General features: G+C 39.1%; 3 protein-coding genes across 7 annotated transcripts; 1 reads left to right on the top strand and 2 right to left on the bottom strand.

Annotated features, from left to right (window-relative positions):
* Positions 1-290: 290 nt before the first annotated feature.
* On the bottom strand, positions 291-4152 carry LOC133738132 (NAC domain-containing protein 82-like). Of its 2 annotated transcripts, none has more exons than XM_062165583.1 (5): positions 4033-4152; positions 3187-3662; positions 2791-3053; positions 2027-2437; positions 291-888 (listed from the first exon to the last, which is right to left on the bottom strand). In XM_062165583.1, exons 2-5 carry the CDS (start codon positions 3341-3343, stop codon positions 589-591), a joined length of 1131 nt encoding a protein of 376 aa, XP_062021567.1. In that variant the 5' UTR covers positions 3344-3662; positions 4033-4152; the 3' UTR covers positions 291-588. The 2 variants fall into 2 exon arrangements, with proteins under 2 accessions (XP_062021567.1, XP_062021568.1); XM_062165584.1 differs by having other exon boundaries at positions 3187-3665; positions 4033-4133.
* A 579-nt stretch (positions 4153-4731) lies between these two features.
* LOC133736599 (NAC domain-containing protein 53-like) lies at positions 4732-8227 on the top strand. Of its 3 annotated transcripts, none has more exons than XM_062164145.1 (5): positions 4732-4872; positions 5398-5891; positions 6034-6311; positions 6468-7091; positions 7533-8227. In XM_062164145.1, exons 2-5 carry the CDS (start codon positions 5735-5737, stop codon positions 7818-7820), a joined length of 1347 nt encoding a protein of 448 aa, XP_062020129.1. In that variant the 5' UTR covers positions 4732-4872; positions 5398-5734; the 3' UTR covers positions 7821-8227. The 3 variants fall into 3 exon arrangements, with proteins under 3 accessions (XP_062020129.1, XP_062020130.1, XP_062020131.1); XM_062164146.1 differs by having other exon boundaries at positions 7536-8227; XM_062164147.1 differs by having other exon boundaries at positions 7507-7762.
* A 4474-nt stretch (positions 8228-12701) lies between these two features.
* Positions 12702-17379, bottom strand: LOC133735998 (uncharacterized). 2 transcript variants are annotated; one of them, XM_062163433.1, is made up of 2 exons: positions 14118-17379; positions 12702-12839 (listed from the first exon to the last, which is right to left on the bottom strand). In XM_062163433.1, exon 1 carries the CDS (start codon positions 17229-17231, stop codon positions 14118-14120), a length of 3114 nt encoding a protein of 1037 aa, XP_062019417.1. In that variant the 5' UTR covers positions 17232-17379; the 3' UTR covers positions 12702-12839. The 2 variants fall into 2 exon arrangements, with proteins under 2 accessions (XP_062019417.1, XP_062019418.1); XM_062163434.1 differs by lacking the exon at positions 12702-12839 and adding an exon at positions 13487-13538.
* Between the last annotated feature and the right edge of the window lie 661 nt (positions 17380-18040).

Below are 18040 nucleotides of genomic sequence, written 5' to 3' on the forward strand. Positions count from 1 at the left end.
TTTTCTTCAATTATACTATTAATTATTGATTCCATTCCTTAGTGTTACCAAACACATTAATTTCCCTTTCTGATGGAAATACAAATGAACAACTTTCCTAAGAAATCCATTCCGTGAGCCAAATAAGGCCTAAGAGTGTGTCATTTAGTACTGCTTGCTGAATTATAAAATTGGATTGACCTTCTTCGTTCAAAAAATATCAAAAATAACATTTAGACCAACATTGATTAATTTCGCAAACCACAGAAGTAAAATTAAATATTTTTAAATAACGAGATTAATTTTAAGCATTACTCCAAACCACAAAGAATATTTATAGCTTTTATCCAATTAAATAATAATGATAAATAATAATCATTTCCAAAAGAAAAATAACAATAATACAAAAAATTATAAATTATGATCAGGTAGGAGAGATCAATCATGGGATACACCCCGTCCGACATTGGCCATTGCAACATCATGATCTGAGGATTCCCATAAAAGGAAATAGTGATATTGACCCAGAAAAGACTACTATCAGAAATTGTCTCAAGTGCCGGTCTTCAGGTGGCGTCTCTCTCAGCTAAGTGCGAGGGCTGACTAAACCTATGAAGATGGTAAATTATACATGGAAGTATCGCAGTTCAACGGTTTGTCAAGATCAACTAGCTCGAAAATCTCGTCCATGGTATACACAGAACCATGCCCGTCTTCAACTCTACCCAAGTTGCCCAAGTCTGCTAAATCTCTATAAATATCACTTCTATTAAAATGATCTGTAGCATTCGCATTTCCAGAATGAGGAATATTATCACGCTCCTCTGTAGCATTTGCATTTCTAGAATTCAGAATATCAAGCTTCTGTGTGGTACTTGTATTTCCAGAATGAATCAGGTTATCAAGCTCCTGCAAACAATCAAGAAGTCACATTAGCATAAGTTGGAAGTTCTAAAAATACTTGCAGACTACCATGTGGTACATATATATCAATGTACTTGCGGAAAATTTGAATATAGAGATGTATGTGTATTACACACCAACACATGCACACACATTTAAAAAGGCTGCAGAAATCAGCTATAGGTCATGTGATCTAGTTTGGAAATCTTTGCTTCGGGAAATAACATTTTTAGCTTCCAGGTGATGCAAAGTATATCCATTAGCTAACAGAATAAGATCATTACTTGTTGGAAAACGAAGAAAACAAGCTCCTAGCAGCAGAGAAAGAATTGCCTATGGAATGGAGTAGGGATTTAATCCTCCATCTGTGACATTGGCTTGAAAAAAAAATAAAAACCCCCCTATCTATGGAATAGAAATAAAATAGAATAGAAAAGAAGAACCAGAAATCCCTGAAAAAAGTACCAAGGAAAGATATTAGGCTGAAAAGAGGGGCCAAGAAAGAAGGAAGAAAAAGAAGGAAAGAAACTAGAAATAAAGCCTGAAAAACTCTATACTGGATAGGAGTATGGGACTAAAACATCACAGCACTGTAGGGGAAAAAACCAATTTGTCTCTTTCAAGTTTCAACAACCTGGATGACATGCGACAAAAGTAACATATATACAATTTATGTCCACCAATTTTCATTATATTCATCAAAATTTGACAAAACTATACCTAATCACATTTGTGAATCGGTAAACTATAACAGGAGCAATATCCCAATAGAAATCCATCTCAATTACATTGCAGTAAAACATTGATGATTCCATTATTAAAAAATGATGAGTTAAAAGGGACAGAAAAGACCAAACACGTCTCACCACATTTTGGAATTCAGTATAATAACTACACATTTTTCATAGATAAACTTCAAATAATCATTCAACCATTCCTATAACCAAAAATAATAAACCTGCATACATACGACTAAAAGGAAACTGAGTAAGGCAAAATTGAACTTACATGTAATAATTGATCATTGTACCAAGTGTAACTTTGACTCGGCTTTTATAATAATTTGCATCTTAATTTGCCATTAATTTAGGAAAGTGATATACCTATACAACATGTAGCAAAATGGGAAGAGTGCACTACACACCTTATTTTTGTCATTGCCATTGATAAGGAAAGTGCTTTCTTCCACAAAGCAATCTAACATGGACAGGATATCAGCACCGGCTGAAACAGACTGCTTCTCTGTTGTAACAGAATTACTGGGAACTGAGCAGAAAATATTGCAAGAAGGTGGTACAACATCTGATATGCAGGATTCAGATGAAGGGCCTATGCACATACCCTCAGGGCAATCTGTGCTAGTAAGACTGGAACTATTATATCCCCTAGGCAGAACAAGGTCTGGCTCAGGCCTATTTGCATGTGGGACTGTGTCTAAACAGATTTCAACCTCATCATCAGTCCAATCTTCCTCTTTAAAGGGTGCACCATATTGTGCACCATTTTTTGGCCCTTGCCCTTCCTTTTGGAAAAGTACACATAAAACATATGATTCCTGCAATATGAAAATAGCCAAGAAAGTAAATCAACATATACCTGCAAGCCATCAACAGAAGTGAACAGAGCTACAAGTATGAGACGCAGAACTTTTTTTTTTTTTTTTTGATAAAGACTATTACAAAACTAGATACAAAAAGCTTTGTGGGCATCCAGAACCAAACAAATTGAAATTAAAAGCTGGTCAAGCTGTTAATGGCATCCATTTATCCCAAATTCGACCGTCTTACAATGAGTAATGATCAACATTACACACACACACACTCATACACACGCGCAAGCGCGTGCGCACACTGAAACTAACAAAATTTTTAGTGAAAATAAACAAACAAAAGGAAGATTATCACTTACCAGAGGCACGCCCTTATCTTCAAGCCTATACTCATGCAAAACCCAATCTGTCCGTTCTCCTAGTGAAGGTCGACCTGTGTAAAAAACTAAAGACTTGATCCAGCCGACCACTTCACCATTGTAATTAACAGATCTATCCTTTCCTGACATTTTCCAGTACCCAGCTTCAGTGGCACGATTCACTCTAGCCCCAGTTGCATATTTCTTTTCTATAGGAGAAAAGAAGTACCATTTTAGATCTCCAAATCGCCAACAAGATTTGTCTGAAAAATAAGTACAACAAAGTAAGAAACAACAGAATCCGGGGTAGGAAAGGCACGGTTAATTATCTAGTACATTTCCAAGAAAACCAGTTCAGCAAAATACAAAGAAGAGAAAGTAAATTGATGTGTATACCTGGAAGATCCCAAGGAGCGTACTTGTAAATGTCAACCTCGGCAATGACTTTAACATGAAGTCTTTTCCCCATTACTTTCCTCTTCAAATAGTATTTCACAAGCTCAACATCAGTTGGAGAAAACCGAAAACCAGGCGGAAATGATGCTTTCCCCATGGCAAAATCTAAATCTTAGTCCGAGTATCTACTAATAACCCTTAAAAAACCAATGTAGAAATTCTTCAAAAGATGTTACTCAAACCCTCTTCCTAACAACACTGGCTCTCAAACAACACCAAAATCTGCAGCCTAGAAAACAGAAAGAACACTATCATACACACTCCCTCCTCTAGAAAAATGAGTATCAAGTCCAATGCCGAAACAAGATCTTCCGCGAACACCACTGCCTCTGTCGGTTCATTAAACAAAGCTCCCGAATGATTGATGAGTGCTTCTTCTTGTTGAGATCAAAAGTCATCGGTGTGCAATGAAGAACCTACTTAAAACATAATCACACAGAGAATCTCACATTTAGAAGCAGAAAACCAAACCCAAAATAACAGCAAACTAAACAGGCAATCACAGATATCGGATAATATGAAATTTCAGAAACCTAATCAATAGTCAAGCATATAAAACCAAAAAAAAGGAAAATGAACATCAAACCCAGATCGCCAAATCATCAAAGTCCTTAAGAAAACCGAACCCACAAGAGAACAATGAATGTATATTACCCTAGCTTATATCAGTCACTTATTAATACATGGTAACAGGGGGTGAAATTTGAATGGAGAGAAAACCCTAGATTGAGGAAAAGCTAAATGCATGTAGAATATAGAAGAGAGAGGTTGATGAGGAAAAGGTACCTGAAGAGCGAAGCAGCAGCTATGAAGGAGAAAAAAACCCAGAAAGTCGAGAACTGAGGACTAGAAGAGAATAGCTCGTCCTCCGCTATTCTTATACCGCGTCCATAGTTTGCTTTTTTTTTTTTTTGAAAATGACCAAAATGTCGAAGTCATGCAAATAAATTTTTGATGAAAATAATCAAATATTGAGAAAAATGGGATACTGATGAAAGGTACATTGAAAATTTAAATAAAAATTGTATAATCAATTAAAATGTCTTTTGGACCAACTTTTCGGTCACATATCAGTATCTGCAGCGTTCAATTTTTAGGTTTATATAAGAAGATTACTTTTGCAAATTTTTTAGCCAAATTGATGATCGTTTGGGTACCAAACTAGATCAAATCAATGGACGAACCGAGTATGTTCTACCTGAACTATTCGTGTTGATAATTATTAAATCATGATTATGAATATCTAAATCATCAATTTGGCTGAAAATTTTTAAAAGTAATATTCTCATATAGACCTAAAAACTGAACGGAGGAAATGTTGATATGTGACCGAAAAGTTGGTCTACAAGCTTTAGAGTGCTCATCATCTAGAAATATATACTAAAACTAAAATATAGAAAAGATGTAAAAATTAATCGGTGTTTGTAAAAAAAATTTTAGTCCTTGCAGTGCAGCCCGGTATAAAACCCGAGAGGCCCAAAAGGAGGGCGGCCCAAGAATTGTAGCGTGTTAAATACCCTAGAAACAACAGAGGGGGGTTGGAAGCCAAAGAAGCTAAACATGCCCTTCTTCTTCCTCCTCTGACTTGCTCGCTCTTTTCTGTCTCGATTTCCTTCCATCTTCCAGGTATTGCTATCTCTTCTTCGATTTCTCTCTATTGGGTTTATTTCCCCCCTATCAATTTATTTTCTGTAATTTAGGGTTTTATCAAAGAAACCCCTAAATCCGACGCCTTTATCAATCAATCGTTTTCTTATCTCTTAAATCAGATTCAATCATCAAACCCATCACTCAACAATTAATTAAATTTTTTTTTTTTTTTATGTTCATATGCTGACTGATGGGTTTGATGATTGAATCTGAATACGTTGATTGATATCTGCGTTGTTTGCTAGGTCTGTGTGGTTTCGTTGCCTGGTTTATATCTAAAGCTAAGGTCTTTTTAGATGATTCTGATGGGTTGTTTATCTTTATTCATATCTCAAATCATGTTGGAATAGTGGAATTGTTGCTTGCTAGGTTTTTGAGATTTCACATATCAATGTTTACGCCTTTTCGATGGATTTGTGCTGGTGTTTGCTTGCTTTATATGTATTACATGTGAGTTTCTAGTGCTTGCTGTCTCACTGTGTTTGGTAATATTTGAAACAGGATCCTTATTGCGCACCCAATGTCTTTTGATCTGAACGAGAAACATTCATTAATCATTAGGGACTTTTGTTTCATGAACCGAGGGAGGCTTTGGTGTTCGTGGAGAGTGTTTTTCCGGCACTGGACTTGACACTCTTTCAGTCCTTTGTTTTTTAGGCTCTTGTTTATAATTTTTTTTTCATTTTCTGTTCTCTGGACTTCAGATCATTTTTATTGTGTGAAAGGCACTATTTATAGGAAGAGGGTTGAATTGTGATTATTTGCTTCACATCTTGTGAGGAATTTGAACATTGGGACGTCATTCTTAGATATTGGGACTTTACATCTGGATTCTGTGATGGGGAAATCATCTCTGCCTCCTGGTTTTCGGTTCAATCCTACTGATGTTGAGCTGGTACAATATTATTTGAAGAGGAAGGTAATGGGAAAGAGACTCCATGTTAAAGTTATTGCTGAGGTGGACATTTACAAATCGGCTCCTTGGGATCTTCCAGGTAAATGTCGTGTAACTTCTTCTTAGGTGGTTTTCTTTTCCTAATCTATCATCTAACTTGTTGTTGAAGCCATTTGTTTCAGATTATTTCTTCTATACTTTTTAATAAGTAGTGTCTTACTATGCTATGCTTGCATTTGCAGACAAGTCTTGTTGGCGAAGTGGAGATTTGAAGTGGTACTTCTTTTGTCCTAGAGAGAAAAAATATGCAAGTGGAGCTAGAATGAATCGTGCCACTGACCGTGGTTACTGGAAAACCACAGGAAAGGATAGATCTGTTCTTTACAGTAATGAAGTTGTTGGGTGGATTAAAACATTAATTTTCCACACTGGTCGAGCTCCACGAGGACAGCGGACTGATTGGGTTTTACATGAGTATAGGCTTGAAGACAAGAAACTGGTTGATATGGGTGTGCCTCAGGTAAATGATACTCTTCCCTTTTCATTGTTTTGTGTTTTTATCATGTTTGTTTGTTTAATTGTTTTTTTTCTCTCTCAATGGTCACTGTAATTAGAAAATATGGTCTTAGTGTATTTGCTTATTATATTGATTACCTTTGCCTTGTTCATGTTACAGGATTCTTATGTGCTCTGTATGGTTTTCCAAAAGGATGGGATAGGACCAAGAAGCAATAAACAATATGGTGCGCCCTTCAAAGAGGAAGATTGGACTGATGATGAGGTTGAAACTGTTGTAGTTCCACATGTAAACATGTCTGAGCCAAACCTTGTTCATGCAAACATTCATCAGCCAGAGCCACATCTTATTCATTCAAACATGCCTGAGCCAGACCTTGTTCAAGCAAACATACCTGATCAAGTACCTGTTAATTCAAACATCACTGAGCCCGATCTTGTTTATGGAAACATGCCCGACCCATACCTTGTTTATCCAAACATGCCTGAATCAGACCTTGATTATGCAAACATGCCTCAATCAGACCTTGGTAATGCAAACATGTCTGAGCCATCCCTTGTCTTGCCCAGCAACTATAATAGCTCTATTGCTACTCGCACCAATTCCCGTGAGTCTTGTGTTTCTGATATCTTGCCACCTTCTAGCAATGTTCTGCAGTCTGTTTCCAGTAATTATGTTACAACAGAGAAACCTCATGTTTCAACTGATGATGATATCATGTCGATGCTTAATTGCTTTACAGAAGAAGGAACTTTCTCCATGAGTGACATTGACAAAAATGAGGTTTGTCATTTACTCTTTTTTCTTACATTCGAGTGAAAAGTATGTAGTTTCTTTGAGTTTTATTATGTGAAGGTGCTATGGTTACTTGGATCTGTGAAAAATAAGAATTGTTATGATGCTGAACTCAAGAATGCAGTGAGACATATTTGGTCTTTTGTTTCCTTTTTAAATTTATCATTTTAAAAAAATTGAATCGTAGTACCCAATTGAGATAGGTTCTGTTGAGATTCTATATATCAATTTGCAATGATATGTTTGTATAATCTGCTGAATCTGGATTCTGGACTCAAGGTTCATATTTGCCAGCTTGGGACTTACAAATGTGATTAGATTGGACAGAAGTATAAGTTGATTATATATGTCAATACTCATTTGCTTAGTGATGCATCCTAAATTGCAAGTTTTGTGCATGCAGTGTCTGACTTTTTCATGGGTTTACAGCAGCTTGATAATCTCATTTATTCTGGAGACGCTAATCCTATAGCTGATTTCGAAAGACATGATGATGCTCATGAAGATCGGGGAGGATTGAGCAAAAATGGATATAATATCCCCAATGGAGCTATGTCTGGAGCTCCAGGTGAGAATGAGCCATATCTGGAGCTAGTTGATCTTGACAAACCTTTGAATGGCAATAATTCCCTGTTTCCAATGATTAGTCCACCTCATACTTTTCTTAGAGAGACACCTTATGAAGACTCGTGGTTTCCATGGAGTGATGACTTATGAAGACTCGTTGTTTCCATGGAGCTATGTCTGGAGCTCCAGGTGAGAATGAGCCATATCTGGAGCTAGTTGATCTTGACAAACCTTTGAATGGCAATAATTCCCTGTTTCCAATGATTAGTCCACCTCATACTTTTCTTGGAGAGACACCTTATGAAGACTCGTTGTTTCCATGGAGTGATGACTTATGAAGACTCGTTGTGTTGAATAATATGAACTTCTGAAAATATCATTTATCCAACATTAAGTTTGTGAACTGGTCATTTGTCTTCGCATGATATCATTGTTATTTCTATTAAAATTGATGTGAACTTCTGCAAACATCATTGCTCCGACATCAAGTTTATGAACTGGTTATTTGACTTTGCATGACATCATTAATAGAATAAAATTGATGCTATTGTTATTTATTTTCATGCTCTATAAATTTTGTTGTTCTTTTTACGCTGTGAATAATGCTTCTCCTCAGATTTTAGAAAGAAACTTCTCCATGGGACCAATTTGTGGAAGAACACTACAACTTCTGTGCCCAAACTTACTCAAATACTGTATAGGGTTTTAGATTTTATTGGATGCCCTAGTGCTGTAATTCTGATGATTTATTTATTTGCACATTGATGAAAGGAAAGAGCAGGTGCTGCAAGTGTCGTGAATTTAGCATTGCTGCCTAATGATGGCCTCACAGGCCAATTCTTTTTTTGGTCTGAAGTAGGGGTGGGCGTGGTGCGGTTCCGTTCGGTTCGAGGTTCAAACCGCAACCAAACCGTTTTTTTCGGTTGGCCTATATATCAAACCGCAACCGCATTACAAAAGGGCTGAACCGATTATTTCGGTTACACCATTTTTCGGTGCGGTGCGGGTCGGTTTCGGTTTGGAGTGATTTATTAATTTCAACTAGAAAAAGATGGCCAAAATCAGGCTTATTTTTACCTAACAATTTCAATAAGGCATAAATAAATTTTGAATGCATTTAGAGTCCACACAAATCGGCAAATGTCACCCAAATATCAAGCAACTTGTAGAAAGACCATAACAACTTATCACACACACACACACACACATATATATATATGATTTTTCTCAGGTAAGGTCCTTAGTTTTTCTTATGGAACGGATTTACTGTTTTCACCCACTTTCCGATCACATTTTCACATCTTAACCGTTCAGTTTTTAGGTCCTAATGTATGGATCACCTCTGCAAAATTTCAGCCAATTTGGTGATCGTTAAGGTGTCCAAAACTGCAATTTACACGAACGAACCGAATCTGTCGAACTGGAACCGTTCGTTTACATTGTTGTAATTTGCAGTTTTGGATGCCTTAATGATCACCAATTTGGCTGAAATTTTGCAGAGGTGATCTATACATTAGGACCTAAAAACTGAACGGTTAAGATGTGAAAATTTGATCGGAAAGTGGGTGAAAACCGGAAATTTGTACCTAAGAAAAACTAAGGACATCCTTAGTGTAGCCGGACTGTATATATATATATATATATACAGATTTTATCCAGAGCGGAGTTCCGCATTGAAATTACGGAGTGAACTTAGAGTTTTGGGTCGCTTTTAGGTCGCATATCTGCATCTCGACCGTTCAGTTTTTAGGTACTAGTGTATAGATCGTCTCTGCAAATTTTCAGCAAAATTGATGATCATAAAGGTATCTAACTCGCTTAAACCAATCGACGAACTGAATCTGTCCAACCTTAACCGTACTAGCTTTAAGGCAGTTATCAATGCCTTAACGGTCATCAATTTGGCTGCAAAATTTGCAGAGATGATCTATATACTAGTACCTAAAAACTGAACGGTCGAGATGTGGATATGAGACCTAAAAGCAACCCAAAACTCGAAGTTCACTCCGTAATTTTAAAGCGGAACTCCGCATTGGATAGGATATGTGTATATATATATATATATATATCAATGATCAAGCAAACATAGCAACTTATTACAAACTGAAAACCTAATCAAAAATGGATTTATTATATATTGAAAACCAACATTTCCATCAATAGAGAAATAATAAATAAATAAAATAAATTCGGTGTGGGTCGGTTTAAATCGGGCGGTTTATGACCCGAAACCGCAACTGAACTGCTTTTATACTGTTCGGTGCGGTGTGATCATAAAATGACACCATTTTAGTTTGGTGCGGTTACCGAACCGTTTTTTCGGTGCGGTTCGGGTCGGTAACCGCATTTTCAGTACAAAATGCCCACCCCTAGTCTGAAGTACAGAGTTTTTAAACTAAGATTGATTTATGCAAACATATGTCAGTTGTAACTGTTTAAATTTGGAACTGCTGTTTCTTAATAAAAATCAGTGAATCAGTTACGTAGTATGTTTTATGATATATAGCCCCTTGGAGATTACTGCAGTTCTGTACAAAGTTCCTTCTTGAATACATAAATGATGCAAAGTATTGGGAGTAGAATGGAATAGTTTATGCTTGCAAAAAGCTATTGGAATGCTGCGCTAATTCGAGACATTAGTTGAGTCATTAGCATCCGATAGGCTCTTGAAGTTACCTCTAGCTCAGTTGTAAACTTACTACAAATCTGATTTCGGTGTTGTCTATTCTTGCCGAGATGTGGATGCCGGTCACGTTACGTATAATGGCTCCAAGAATTTTGTGGGATCCAGTGTGGTGCCGTGGAATCTGTTTGGCTTCTGGGTTGGAGAATTAATTGGCGCTTGCATATCTGTGACGACGTTGGACGATGCGGGTTTCTTTCTCCGGTGGCTGCGCTGGATCGAGACGATTTTGATGCAGGCGGCCTCGACGCCGTTGGTTTGGCTGGTCAATTTCTGGGTTGATCTGCTATTCCAGGACCCAAAAAACAATGGAGGCATATCCTCAAAGGCTAACAATGAATGAATGGGTGCGGATATTGACACCCAATGAATTTCCTTTCAAACCATTGGTTCAATATATTTGGCATATACTACATCTTTTTATTTTTTGGTACGATGGAGGTGAAAAGCCCAGACAAACAAAAACGCAACTAATTAGCCAACCAACCAATATTCCTAGGCCTAGCAACACCCAAAATATCATGTTACCTAGATAGGATCGGAGGACTAGTCATAATGCAAAGCCCTGAAAGTTGGCAAGTAAATTAGCCACCATGTTCCCTTCCCTTTGAATGTACCTGATTTGAGAGTGGTCAAAATAACTCATTAAATAAAAAAAATTCCTGAACGGTGACTAACTGAATGAAGAGCAAAGTCAACTTTTTGATGGATGTTGACTGACACAGCAGAATCAGATTCCACAATGGGATTTTAATCTGCAAACTTGCAGCTAAGCTGTAAACCATGATACACACTCCAAGCCTCAGCCTGCAAAACTTCTCCAACACCAATCATAAGACCATTAATCCAGTTGCGAAAATTATCTCGACTAACACCACCCCAGCTCCAATCAAACCACCATTGGATCCGGAACCATCCACAATCAACTTGAAGATATCAGGACCAGGGTCATCTCATGAAACCGCTTCAATTTGGTGACTCATCTGCCTCACAGAGCACTCATTCGTCATTGCATTAAACCTCTCATGGGAATAAGAGGTGCTTACCTCAGGAATATTAAAGGGAGTTGGGCCTAAATGCCCCTTCACAAATAAACCACCGTCAGGAAGATGCAAAAGATATTCCTGATTTCCAGCTATAGCTTCTCATAAAAGTACCTTCAAAAGTAGTTTTGATATTGGTAGGAAGGTGAAAAGATTTTCATACCTTTATAGATCAACTGTAAGATGACTTCTGAATCTCTGCTTAATTGTAAGCAACTTACCTTGAACAAAGAGCCACAAAAACACTTTTATCTTGGGGGAATTGAAAGAGATCAGCAGTTCCCTTTCCTACCATAATCAGGAAAACCTTAGTCTGCAGTTCTGCATAAAGCGTATGATAAGCACATTTTACTGAAAAAAATGCTAGATGAAAAACAACCCCCATACCATTTATCCTTGTCATTCCCCTGAGCTATAGGAATATTGACAATATTGTTTAGAGTCTTGCTAAATGTACCCAGCAAATTTCTTAGTATACCCAGCAACCAAAAATTATTTTATATTTTCCCACTTTACCCTTATTCAAAATGTGAAGAAACAGATATCACACCCAGCCACCATGCCATCCCCCATTTCACCATGCGGCTGACAGGCCTCAGTTGTTTGGCAGCTTCTTTCCCATCTCTGTGATATTCTTCTTTTGCGCAAGGAGTTGAAATTACACTCTGGGTATTCTATAAACCCCATTGGAGACATTTGCTATAGTTAATTCTTCTTTTTTCCAAAGACATTGCACATGGCTTTTGTGTTCAGTTTACCGCTTTCATATTGCAGAACTGATTCTATTCCTTTCATTTTGAATTGTGTAAGAGAAGACCACAATATTAATGGCTATGACCAATCTGTACTGTAGTTCCCCCTCCATTGTTTAATTGATTAATTCTTCTCCATAAACTTTATACTACTCTTATTATATCCCATGCAACTGATGCAAGTATGTACAGTATTCCATACCAAGGAAGGACAACGAGTCAACGATAGGTATTGTAAATTTGATTGCTGGTTTAAAACTTAGAATTCTGCCGGAGGAATCGAAGAGTGGTGTATTGCAGATTTTCATTTTTTTCTTTCAAGGGTAAAGTGGGAAAATATAAAATAATTTTTGGTTGCTGGGTATACTAAGAAATTTGTTGGGTACATATAGTAAGCCCCTATTGTTTAAGGACAAGCATAAATTAACAGAGAGAGAGAGAGAGTAATGTTGTAGAGAGAATGGAGATTCAAGTGTGTTATTCATCTCCCAAAGGAGTGTATTTATAGGAGTACATTTGTAGTGTGAATGCTCAAAGAGAAAACCAATTTTGTGACTACTTGATTTACAGCTGCTACTACACATGGGGCTGCAATGATGAAATCTGCCATGCTTGTTGCCTCTTGGGATAAAGCATGTCATACAAGTCTTTATACACTCAAGTACCTATTCCTCAGCTTTCTCCCAGCGGGCTGTTGCAATGCACGTGTAACATCAGCAACTTATAGTCAATTAATTAGTCAGTATCCTTTAAAGATTATTAAAGCAAAGCATGTAATAGAGTCACGATTAAAAATTTGGGATGAAAAGAAAGCAAAATTTATGCACATCGATAAGAAACTTCAAAAGAATTATCATATAAGAACCAGTTTTGGAAAACATAATTGAATTAAAGGCGACCCAACTTAACTGGAAAGACATCAAGTTATCAACCAACTTTTCTTTCCAAAACATCAGATTACAGTCACAGGACTCAGATGTAGCAACATACAAACAACTGATTGACCATACCACTTAGGCTAATGTAAGATATAAGAAGATCAGAAATTATTAGAGCACCAGATGTTTGCATATTCACCAAGCATTGCTTCCTACAAAATGTCCTATAGTTGCTTCTCTAACCACAAAAGCATTGTCTATTCAACCAAACACTATGAAGCACTGTTGGGAAAATTATTTGGCTAGAGATGGGGAAAATGGGTTTCATGTGTTTCCAGTATGCTTTGCAATAAAAGTAATTCCTCTTTCATGGAATATAAACAGGCAAACTATAAGACAGCAATACAGATACCACCAAAAAGAAAAGGAAGGAAAAGAAAGGAAACAACTTACAACAGGACAATTAGCTTATCTGATCCACTCCAAATTTCGCGGATCAACAATTAAATTATCTATAAACCAAAGACAGATATGTATAAGATGCATGAAATATGAGAATGCACCAGTAACTTTGATCCTACAGTATTATAAAGCCAATGCACGAATATTAAAAACCAAAAAGGGGTTATGCAATCAGAAAATTCTTTCACTGGAAGTAAGCAAGGTTGACAAATAAAGTGGGCAAGCACTGGAATCTTGAGGAAAGCTCAAACAGGCAGCTTAACCGGACATAACAATTGAAGCTATAAAACAAAATGCGGATGTCTCACTATAACCAAACATAGTTCCCCTCTCACAAACCATAACATTTGGAATTCCTGCCTCCATTAAAAATCTACCCACACAAGCAGCTATGGCGATGCATGGTGTCAAAACAAAGAGCGGTAGGAACACTTTCATTATCCAACTATAGCAGAAACTGGAGTTCAGTCATTTGATAGCAAAATTAAAAATTCATTATAGAATAATATGTAACTAGAGCACATTACAAGTATCAAAACCTCTATACTTCCACAAAAGGAGCAAAGAACTGTCCCCTAATTGTTCTGCACTACATTTGACTCATCAACAGTATCAACTACCATGCCTACCTACACTTTACGAGCCAAGGTCCTCTGCTTTGTCGCGTGCTGCACTACTTTTTCCTCCACTGGAAGACCCTTCTGCCGTCTTACAGCATTTATCAGTTTTCTTGCTGTATTTGGAGGCACACTAGAACCATCACCAAACTCCTCTTTTTCCTCATCCGTTTTTGGTACAAAGAAAGGATCCTTATCAAGAGCTTCCCAGTGGCTAAGCACAAGAAGAGCACTTGCAGCTCCAGCAGTCCACCTTCTAAGCTCATCCGCAAAACCAAAGCTTTCAGAAACCGGCACATAGGCATGTACAGTGAACAATGCAGAGCCTTCCTGCATTTCCTCCTTTAAAACTTTCGTCCGCCTTCGTCCAAGCACAGCATACATATTACCCAATTGTTCAGTTGGCGTGATCAACTCACAGAAGTACATAGCTTCCACAAGCCGTGGTTTCTTTTGAAGCACAGCTACTCTACAAGCATCCTTAATGGCTGTCATTACCTGTCCTGTGAAGATACCATATTGCTCAGGTTGCTGGTGGGAGGTTTCTAACTCATCAGACTGAGCAGCTAATGGTGAAATGTAAGCTTCAACCACAAATGCTAAACCCCACATAGGCTCGTCACATAAAGGTCCAGCTGCTGTTGCCAGTTGAAACCCAGATAAAACGCTGCTATGAAGGCGCTCTGCTTCAGCATACAATGCTTCAGTTACTTCTGAAGATGTGTCAGCAGCTGCATTATCATTGTCAGAAGCATCCACCAATCCTAATTTCTCAGAAACATGAGAGGAGCCGCGGATGAGCACAGAGGAGTCAGTACCCTTTCCTTTCATTTCTGGAGCAAGTAGGATGTTAGGGCCAATATGCCAAGGGCCAAGTGCCCAGATCCTTTTAAGAAGTTTTTGCCATTGGACTTTACATTTCTCAGCCCGATCTTTGTCAGTCTCACCACTAGACAAAATATCACTTTCCACAGCTTCCATCATACGTTTCCTTAGTGTTTCAATTGGATTCGCATCCTCTACAGTGCTTGCAACCTGTGTGTTTAAACTTTTATTGGTCTCTCCTGTCTGGGCAGCCTTGCCTCCAAGGATATCTGCTAGAATATCAGAACTTTCATCAATCACCTTGGTTAGAGAAGGTGGGAGCTTCAGGACCTTCACCCGAACAACACACCTTCCATTTTGTGTCACTTTCTCAACATATTCTGAACTGGCAACAAAGGATTTTAAGTTCTCAAGTGTGGATTCATCTCCCAAAATGGTCTCTTTAAAAGACACAAGAGGCTTAGACACTTCCAAGCCTACCCTTGCAAATCTATCCTTCAAATCTTTTATGCATCTTTCAAGATGTACTTCTCCTGCAGCAGACAGAACATGTTCTCCTCTAGCAGAAACTGTGACCTCTACAAAAGGGTCTGCCCTGTTCAGCAGCCGTAAACCCTTCATCAATGCACCCATATCTGCAGGATCAGATGGCTCAATTGCAACTTTCAGAGTGGGAGAAACCTGGAATGACATACTGGAGAAAGGCCAACAGTTCTTTGTTGATGAAAGTGTTGCAGTTTTCAGTATATGCTGCCCAAGGCCTCGGATTGCCACAATATCCCCTGCCTGCGCCTCTGGCACATGCTGTAAATTTTGGCCCATCATGAGATACAGAGAATGCAACTTAGCCACCTGAATATGCTTCTGCATTGATTCCCCTTTTAAGGGATCATATAAAGCTGAAAGCACATAAATTTTCTCACCAGGACGAAGAACCCCACTATAGATCCTTGCAAACGCAAGGAAGCACTCATCCAATTCACCTTCATCAGATGTATTATCCAAAATCTCCCCATCCAAGCCATACTTTGGAAGTGTTTTCGTTGGCACAGCAAACATTTTCGAAACAAAAACAACACAAGGAGCTTCAGGCCTAGAATCACAAGCTTCCACCGAACTTCTCACAAGCTCCGCCTCTGCAAGTACATTAGCATCAACCCCATCTCCCACAACCTCTCTCTTTGGAAGTAACCTTGTAATCCGAAATGACTGTGCTGCAATCGGGTCAGGCATACACCTAATAACCATGTTCAAGATAGCCTCATGCAGAGGAAGCCACCGACTCATCACAGCCTGAACCATACCTTTTGGGTCACCCTTCAAATCCCGAGGTGGTATAGTCAAATTAAACGTTCTAATCACCTTCTGAACCATCACTTGAGCCTCCTCCTTCTCCTTCAAAGCCGCCTGGTACACACTCCAAACCGGCTCAAGCACAAACTCAACAAACATCGGCCGAGCCTTTTTCAAACCCGCCACACCCTTCTGTCCCACAATCTTCTTCTCCTTGTGATTAAAATACCAAGGCCCCCATAAAGCCTTCTGCAATGCATTAGTACTCCACCCGAATTTCGCCTCATAAAACTCGGCAAATTGCCTAATACTAAACCCCCAACCATCCAAAGCACACACAAAGGCCACATTGCCCTTCTGGGGCTGAAACATGAGCTCCTCATCATCATCAATCTCCTCAAACGCCAACTCTTCGGCACCGGCCGGCCCCGAAAGAATGGCATCCACATCGTTCAAGTATTTCACAGATTTAAAAGCACTAACAATGTTATTAACCTCATGAACAATCTTCAACAACTTTACATACGCATCCATAGGGCTCATTCCCAGCTCGGCGATCAACCTATCGATCTTGTTGATCACCAAGCACGGCGTGAGCTTCTCGATCCAGGCCTGGCGCAAGACGGCGTGCGTTTGGATGTGGACGCCCTCGACGGCGTCGACTAGGATCAACGCGCCGTCGCTGAGCCTGGCGGCGGTGGAGACTTCGCTGCAGAAGTCCATGTGGCCCGGGGAGTCGATGACGGTGACGGAGTGGCCGCGGTGGCGGAGGGCGATGGAGGAGCTCTTCATGGTGATGGCGCGGCGCTGCTCCTCGAGGAGGGAGTCCATGTAGCGGAGGCGGCCGGCGAGCTTGGGGTGGATGATGCCGCTGTCGGAGCCGGAGATGAGGTGGTCGCAGAGGGTCGTCTTGCCGTGGTCGACGTGGGCCAGGACGCAGATGTTTCGGAGCTTTCGGGTGTCGGGTGTGGTTGATTCGGGTTGGGGTTGTTGGGTCGGGTCGGCCATTGATGATGGTTACTGGTTTATGGTTCAATTTGATAGGAATGGAATTCCGGGGAAGAGGAAGTTCGTACCTTTTTGGGTGGAGACGGCGGCCGGGGCTGCGAGGAGGTTTGGGTTTTTTTTCACAAGGGCAGCCCGTGTAAGATGTTAGGGGTGGGGTCTTTAAATTAGGGCAAATTCCTATCGAAAGAAGGTAAGGGTAGAGTGGGTATTTAGCTTATTATCTTGGAAATCGACTTGAGAAATTATTCGGTAGTTCTGTACTACGACGTGTTTGTGATCTATAGTATTGTCTCGATGGTGATTGATCTACTTTTTTTTAGGCTACTTGCATGTAACGGCGTCTTAGAGGTCAGAATCACAGACACGTGGTAGTTTCAGACGACACGATAATTACTCAAAATCGAAGTTTAGACATTCTACTTTCAACAGAAGTTTCTACAAGAACATTGTCCTGACTGATCAAAACAAACAGTAATTGACTGAGGAAGAGAATCGTTCTGACAAGTTTCCAACAAAATGTTATGTTCCATATTTACTAGAGTATCGACTTATTTTTTTTTTTTTTTAAACGGGGTTTGAAACCCAGTCATGCTAGGAGGCTCAGCCCCACACTCATATTATTATTATAGTTAGTTTGCTGCATCAGGGGGATGTAATACCTGAACCCCGAGCAAGCATAGTTGCATTACAAATATCCACATAGAGAACATCCTGCAAGAAAGCAGGAACCTCATCTAAACAAAGATCTACTACATGATCAAGACTAGCAAAGTGAGCCAACCTACGCGCTAGACTATTTGCTTCACGAA

Source organism: Rosa rugosa, chromosome 3, assembly GCF_958449725.1.
Source record: "Rosa rugosa chromosome 3, drRosRugo1.1, whole genome shotgun sequence".
Lineage (NCBI taxonomy): Eukaryota > Viridiplantae > Streptophyta > Magnoliopsida > Rosales > Rosaceae > Rosa > Rosa rugosa.